Here is an 8332-nt window from a genome sequence, read left to right on the forward strand (position 1 = left end):
TTTTTAATATAAGGGGAATCAGAGTTTTGCAGGCTTTGGAGGGTTGTTTTTGCGTCTGTTAGAAAGACAATCTGACTGTGAGGGGAACTTGGATGATTTGCTAGCATGGTAGCAGCTAGTGCTAGTGCTTCCCTTTCTGCTCTGTGACTGTCAGAGCTCTCCAGTTGCAAAGGATTTTTCTAGTTTTCCTCCATCTGGCCATTCGATAAGTATTCCAGCTAGTCACTATACATATTTAGAGATTTTTAAAATAACATTTTTATTAATGCTCACATTAAAAGCTATTGTTTTCTTTTCCACAGATGTGGATTTCAAGACGAAATGATGCTTTCTTATTTCTAAGAGTTTATCAATAGAATATTATAGATGCCAGAAACTCTTATTAAACTGAAACTTCCAGTAAGTAGGGCAGTTTAAAATTTAATACTCTAAATCTTATCCAATGAGTAGATGACTGAATAGCACATAAAAGAAAAAAAAACATCACAATCTTTGGTTTAAAAAAATACAGCAGTGTCTAACAGCTTCCCAGGATTGGAATTTCCCTAAAATTTCCCCACTATTTTTTGTTTTTTAATTTAGAAAAAGTGTCTTAAATGTTTTTTAAAGAGAGATGTTGCCAAGAAAGCACAATTCTAACTAGTTCAGACTGCCTTGATCATTTACAAAGCTACAATTGCAAAAAAAAATAAAAGCAGTCTTCAAGTTCTCCATTTAAATTTGCATAGAAATGTCCATATTTTTATGTATGCAGTACTATGATTTTCAAAAAGTTTTGTTAAAATATTCAGTACAGCTTTTTCTATAACTACATTCCATTCAATATAAGATATAAATTAAAATGTCTAAGATTATATAATAATAATAATAACAATAATTTTTATTATCTGTGAGGAAATTTGTTTTATAATTGTGCATTACAAAAAACAATACATGATTAGAGCTAACATTTGTACAAAAGAACACAAGAAATTACTATTCTTTTTTTTTTTCTAATATTGGTTTACATCTATTTTAGTTTCATAATAAATTAATTTATTATGAAAAACTCTTGTCCTAATATAATTTTTAAATAACTGTTTTCAAAATTGGTTTTATCCATAAAGGACTTAAACATATGGAAGTTTGGTACTATATGTAACTAACTTTGAATTGGTGACTTGTTATGAATTTAATGTATGTTGTTTCTATTCCAACAACAGTACGAGAATTTGTCCAGTGCCTGTGATCCTCTGAGCTGAAGGAGAATGATTGTGCTCCATAATACCTACCAGTATCTTGCTGTTAGATGGAAGCTCATGAATATTATGCAAAGTGATTTGAAAAATTATTTATAAATATATTTTTTTTTCAATGTATTGTTGTAACTCTATTCCCGCACTGAGATATATGGTGCGCACTAGACACTGTTCCACACGAGCGTGGAACAAGAGAAAGGAGGAAATGGAGACATGATAGTAAATGCCGGCTTATTTCATTGAATCAAACTAGATCTAGAACAAATTGACAATCTGTAGTTTGTGTGTGTTATTTATTTAATCATTAAATCCTTATCTATGTTATCATTAACCTGCTGAGTGTTTTCCTGGAAATTTATAGCAATTGGTGTCAGAAGTGGGATCTATAATGGCTACCACGACAACGCTAGACAAACTCCTTATTAAGGAACTGAAGCGGGAACTCCGTGACCGAAGTCTGAAGACTATTGAAAATAAGGAAACCGTACAGGCAGAAGCAGATCCGGACACCTATCTTTTTGAAGTTGAACCAGATATGGAATTTATGCAACAACAGATGGCAGCTGTGCTCGAAAATATTGGTTCTATGCGAGAACAGTTAAACTCAGGGCTAAGAAACACCATTGACAAGCTAGATGTCGTGGACACCAAGATAGATATCATGGAATCAGGAATCAAAACCGAGTTATTGGCTATGAATCAACGCGTGCAAGCTGTGGAGGAGAGAATCACCAACGTGGACAAACAGATGAAGCAGAGGGTGGACGCCGATGAAATGAAGATACAAGCTCAATGCATGCACAGAAATGTACCAGATGCTGATATGACGTCATTTGTACCAGAAGTCTCCAAGAAAATGAAGGCCCCCGTATTTGATGGTTCCTTGTCCTGGTCCATGTATAAGAAACAATTTGACGCAGCGGCCAAAGTTAACAAATGGAACAGTGAGGAAGAGAAAGCCACCTCCCTTGTGTTATCTCTAAGAGGAAAAGCCTCTGAATTGCTTCAGTCTCTACCGAACCAGCAGGATTTTGCCGCTCTTGTCCAAGCTATGGAACTTCGATAAAGGGATGAACATTTGCAAGAAGTCTATCGAGTGCAACTGAAAACCCAACAACAGTGCCCCGATGAAACACTACAGGAGCTAGAGACAGACATCAAACGCCTCGCACATTTGGCCTACCCAACCGCAGCACAAGATTTCTTGGAGGTCATCATCACAGACGCTTTCATTGATGCGCTTCGAGACCCTGAGTTGAAGAAAGCCACAAGAGTTAGTGGTAAACGCAGGGCAAGTGAAGCCCTTGCTTACGCTCTGTCACACGAGGCTGCCAAAGGCGCATCTGGGGGCACTCACCAGGGTCGAAGGCTGGACGTCAAGGAGGAAGAATTCACACAACTTGTCAGAAGGGTGACAGAGGCACTGGACGAAAGGCGAACAACCCGGATACCAGAAAATCAACCCAGGGCCCCTGTACGATGTTGGAATTGTGGTGAACTTGGCCATATTCAAAGAAGCTGCACTGGAAGATCTCGACAAACCGGAACCCATCACAGATCAGAAATGAATGCACGAACTGGTTCCAGAGGCTACCAGGGAAACTAGCACGTGCCGGCTTCAAGAGGCGGAATCCGGCGACACAGAGAATGAGTGCCCCCGCAACCGTCATCCCAGCAACCGTCATCCCAGTAGCCATGCTGGGGCAGAATAAGAGTTTAAAGGTAGAAGGCAAAATCAGTGCTGAAAATTATCATTTTCTGCTAGACACTGGTGCTTCTCGATCAGTCATTGGGCCGGAGGTCGTGAACAAAAACATTATAACCAATGTGAACTCATATTCCTTAAAAACCGCCAGTGGTGAGTTGATGCCTATACAAGGAATGACTAGTGTTCAATTCGAGCTCGGGAATCAGATATTCATTCATGAATTCCTGATCGCCAATATAACCGATGACTGCATTATAGGACTCGACTTTATGCAGAAATTCGGGTTTTCTATTGACATTGGCGGAGGAGCTTTGATATGTGGGAACTAGAGATTCCTTTACTAAATGATGAGGATAAGGAAGAGAATGATCGAATCAGAAAAATCATGTTGACAGAAGATAAGAGCTTGCCTGCACAGTCTGAATTGATTATTTGGGGAAAATTGGAGCCTGGTCATACAAAAACTAGAACGGCACTGGTCGAGGACAAGGAAGATAACTACAGTGAATTTGCCGTAGGTAATACGTTGGTCATGATCGATAGAGATCAGAAAGTACCTGTTAGAGTTATGAACCTTAGCTTGGGTGAAAAAAAACTAAGAAAAGACAGCATCATAGCTGTTTTTTATAGGGTCAACCTGATACAAAATTGCAGCGATGATAACCTTATCAGGGACAGCACTGCATCAGCCCCCCGCATATTAAAGGGCTCTTGGGGAAGATTTAGACAAATTTATCGGATGAACAATATGCCAGTGTCGAAAAATTGATTTGTGAGTTAAGTGATATTTTTCCGACTGATGAGACAGATTGCGGGTGGACGAATATGGTTCAACATCGTATCGACACAGGAAGCACCAGACCAATTCGACATCCACCACGTCGTCTTCCACTGGCAAAACAACAAGAAGCCATGGACATGATAGAATGCATGAGACAACAGGGAGTCATTGAGCCCTCAAATAGTCCTTGGTGCTCACCTATAGTCTTAGTGAAAAAAAAAAGACGGTTCTATGCGATTCTGTGTAGATTATAGATCGTTGAACGAGGTCACCCATAAGGACAGTTATCCTCTATTTAGAATCGACGACACCTTTGATACACTTACAGGAGCACAGATATTCTCTACTCTCGATTTAAAAAGCGGGTATTGGCAAGTTGGAATGCATCCCGAAGATAGAGAGAAAACGGCGTACTCTGCAGGAAATGGTTTCTGGCAATTTACTGTAATGCCTTCTGGGCTCTGCAATGCTCCGGCAACCTTTGAGCGACTGATGGAGCGTGTCTTACGAGGACTTAACTGGAACATCTGCCTTGTCTATCCGGATGACATTATCATCTTAGGTAGGACGTTTGAAGAACATCTTGCAAATTTGAAGGTGTTTCAAAGGATATGAGTCGCTAGGGTGAAACTCAACCCAAAGAAGTGCTCTTTGTTTGGAAGGAGTGTAAAATATCTTGGGCACATCGTGTCAGGAGACGGAGTTAGCACTGATCCCGACAAGGTCGAGGCAGTAAGGCAATGGCCTACCCCAACGAATATTCATGAATTGAGAAGCTTTCTGGGGTTTTGTACATATTACAGACGTTTTGTGTCTAATTTCTCCAACATGTGTAGGGCTTTTCATTTACTGACAGAACAAAAGAAGCAATTTATTTGGACGACCGAATGTCAACAGGCATTTGAAAGGCTGAAAAACACACTTGCCTCATCTTCCATATTGGCCTACCCTATACTAGGCAAGGACATTCATACTGGACACAGATGCGAGTGGTACCGGAATAGGCGCTGTCTTGTCCCAAAAGTGGATGAAACTGAACTAGTCATTGCCTATTTCAGTCGTAGTTTATCAAAGGCTGAAAGGAACTACTGCGTCACGAGACGTGAGCTTCTGGCCGTTGTGGACGCCATAAAACATTCCACTAATACTTATATGGACAAAGGTTTACCCTGAGTTACATTCAGACCAGGGCCGAAACTTTGAATCCAGAGTTTTTCAGGAGATTTGCCGGACACTCTGAATCGAAAAGACTCGCACCACGCCTATACACCCCCAATCGGATGGAATGGTGGAGCGATTTAACAGAACTCTAGAACAACACCTAATGAAGGTCGCCAGTGAACGATAAGATGACTGGGACACCTATATCCCAATGTTCCTCATGGCGTACATAGCACCACAAAGATGTTGTTTGGCCGAGAACTGCGATTACCGTGTGACTTGCTATTCGGGGTTCCAGGTGATAAGCCAACTACTTCCACGGAGGACGTCACTAATCTCCGAAAACGAATGGAGGAAGCCCATGCTCTGGCCCGCAGAAATATCAAGATGACCAGTGACAAGATGAAGAAAAGATACGACAAACGGGCCAATGCCACTGGGTTCCACGAGGACGATCTGGTGTGGCTGTACAATCCGCAGAGACGAAAGGGCAGGTCTCAAAAGCTTCAGAGAGACTGGGAAGGTCCATACCGCATCATTAAAAGAATCAACGACGTCGTGTACCGCATTCAGAAAAGTCCATGGTCTAAGCTGAAGGTCGTCCATGTAGATCGACTTCATCACTACTGTGGCAGTACAGGTTCTGTTCGGGACGAACAGGTTTGAGAAGGGGGGGGGGAGCAGTGTTGTAACTCTATTCCCGCACTGAGATACATGGTGCGCACTAGACACTGTTCCACACGAGCGTGGAACAAGAGAAAGGAGGAAATGGAGACATGATAGTAAATGCCGGCTTATTTCGTTGAATCAAACTAGATCTAGAACAAATTGACATTCTGTGGTTTGTGTATGTTATTTATTTAATCATTAAATCCTTATCTATGTTATCATTAACCCGTTGAGTGTTTTCCTGGAAATTTATAGCAGTATAATAAGACATTTAATAAATAGTTACACAACTTGGAAAACTTGTTAGATTCTCAATTATTAAACATTTTATTTTCTTGTCACTACAAATGTAAATGTAATCTGTATCAAGCTAACTAGCACACTAAAAAGGTTTTAAAACTTACTGTCTGCTTTAAATAACATACAAATGAAAACTTATTGGATTACTCAAACTTTCTGTTTCAGTCAAGCTAAAGACACATTCCAATACAAAGTCTATAATAATTTAATAATTTTTCCTATCTATTATCTCTACTTGCTATGTCAATGTGTCATGGTAAAAACAAATATTAATTATGCAAGTATGCTCACAAAACAATTTTTTCAATTTATCAAATATTTTTCAAATAGTTTCTTCATCTACCGCTTTCTTTTTCATGTCTGCGCTTATCGTTAAGACGGTTGTCACTTTCTAAATCTTGGAAGCGAAATTCATACAACTTGTCATTATGATCAATGACAGTGCAGCCACCAACTCCTTCGTTGTAACTACCCGTACATCCACAACAATGATTGGTTGATGTTTTATTCTCTGCTTTTCTAGGATGTAGCTGGCCTTCCAGTTTATCCCTTTTTATATGGTCGTATGTTCGACATAAGATTCTTTTCACCTGAACGCCTTCCACACCATCATCAAGCAATGGGAACTCGTCGACAACATTGGCGAACAGAAAATCATGACTAAATGGTTGACTCCTTATTTGAAAGTTAAGCCGTATCTGTCCTTATATAGGTAACAGTTCGCCGTCTGCCGTTTTAAGAGTGTAGCCGTTCCCTCGTATTCTTTCATGATCTCCGATCAGACTGGGTGTAACTATTGACCGCGTTGCCTCTGTGTCCAAGAGGAACACATAAGAACCAACGCCAATCTTTCCTTGCACTTTCAAGGTTCTGTTTTGTTTTAACACTCTGAAAGGAGTCGTTATTCTCGGAGTTCCAACATTCTGAGCTGCTAGTCCTTGCTTCCTGAACCCGGTGGACCGTAGCGGTTGGCGTTCTGACGCACAACCTTGGCCTTGGGAAATCCTGTTACAATTCCTCCGTACATGACCTGGAGTGTTACAATTCCAGCAATGAAGAGTCTTTCTATAACGGTACGTCTTGATGTCCGATAAGGTTGCCGTTCATTTAAAGCCTTCTCCACCATTCTTCGAATCAACTGCGGAAGATACTCCTCTTCCGATACATGTAACGTCCGACAATACTGTATGGTCCTCGCTGAAGCTCCGGCCGCCTCGTAGGACATGGCATAGATGAGGGCCTTGTTGATTTTTTTGTTTTCCGCTTATTCGGATGGCTTTCTTAAGTTCCGAATTTCGCACTCCACCTATGAAAGCATCTGTGGCCAGAACATCAAAAAATTCCCGTGTTGCCGATGGGTAAGCAAGACGGGCGAGACGCTCTATGTCTGCTGCTAATTCCTGTAATGTCTCTCCGTTTTTCTGTTGTCGATTCTTTAATATCATCCTAAACACTTCCTGCAGGTGTTCATTGCCGTATCGTAGTTCCATTGTTTTGACCATGGCGTCGTAGTCTGTCCGATCCGTCAGTCTGTAACAATTCGGATGCCTACCTCTGAGTGCCAACATGAGACCAATTGTTTTCTCTGCCTTAGTTTCCCATCTGTTGATTTGCGCCGCCGCTTCGAATTGTAATCGATACACCGACCAAGACACAGAGCCGTCAAACATCGGTGGTTTAATCTTCCCCATCATTTCAGTCATAGTGGCCCTCGCATCTCATTTCTTTTCCAGCTCCGCCTTCATTTCATTTCGTAATTATTGAATTTTAGAATCCACATCCCCTAGCATCTGGGACCTTAACCCTAAATATCTGTCTGTCTAATCATTGTCTGTATGTCTTTTATCTGTCTGTCAGTCGTTCGTCTGTATGTCTTCTATCTGTCTGTCAGTCGTTCATCTGTATGTCTTCTATCTGTCTGTCAGTCGTTCGTCTGTATGTCTTCTATCTGTCTGTCAGTCGTTCGTCTGTATGTCTTCTATCTGTCTGTCAGTCGTTCGTCTGTATGTCTTCTATCTGTCTGTCAGTCGTTCGTCTGTATGTCTTCTGTCTGTTCATTGTCTGTATGTCTTCTATCTGTCTGTCTAGTCATCGTCTGTATGTCTTCTGTCTGTTCATTGTCTGTATGTCTTCTGTCTGTCAGTCGTTCGTCTGTATGTCTTCTGTCTGTTCATCGTCTGTACCGGTATGTCTTCTATCTGGCTGTCCATCGTCTGTATGTGTTCTGTCTATCGTCTGTGTGTCTTCTATCTGACTGTCTTTTAATTTGTCTGTCTGTCTACTATCTGTCTGTCATTTATTAGTCTGTCTGTCTGGTCATCACTAGTGTCTATCGTCGGTCTGTCTTTTCTTTCTTCACTGTCCTAAAATTCTATCTGTCGTAAGTCTGAATAAATTTGTTGTGGATTTGTTTGAGGTGCATGCGTCTGCGCTGTCTGAAACTGGACTCTGTTTTGTCTTATGATTGCTACATAT

At 40.9% G+C, this 8332-nt stretch overlaps 1 protein-coding gene across 1 annotated transcript; it reads left to right on the top strand.

Annotated features, from left to right (window-relative positions):
* Window positions 1-300: 300 nt before the first annotated feature.
* On the top strand, window positions 301-5809 carry LOC129926588 (uncharacterized). Its single transcript, XM_056031484.1, has 2 exons — window positions 301-399; window positions 1203-5809. Exon 2 carries the CDS (start codon window positions 1627-1629, stop codon window positions 2302-2304), a length of 678 nt encoding a protein of 225 aa, XP_055887459.1. The 5' UTR covers window positions 301-399; window positions 1203-1626; the 3' UTR covers window positions 2305-5809.
* Window positions 5810-8332: the final 2523 nt, after the last annotated feature.

The sequence above is a fragment of the Biomphalaria glabrata genome, chromosome 6, assembly GCF_947242115.1.
Source record: "Biomphalaria glabrata chromosome 6, xgBioGlab47.1, whole genome shotgun sequence".
NCBI classification, from domain to species: domain Eukaryota; kingdom Metazoa; phylum Mollusca; class Gastropoda; family Planorbidae; genus Biomphalaria; species Biomphalaria glabrata.

Coding starts and splice junctions, on each gene's coding strand:
- LOC129926588 (XM_056031484.1), top strand. CDS start 1,627: ATGGCTACCACGACAACGCTAGACAAACTCCTTATTAAGGAACTGAAG.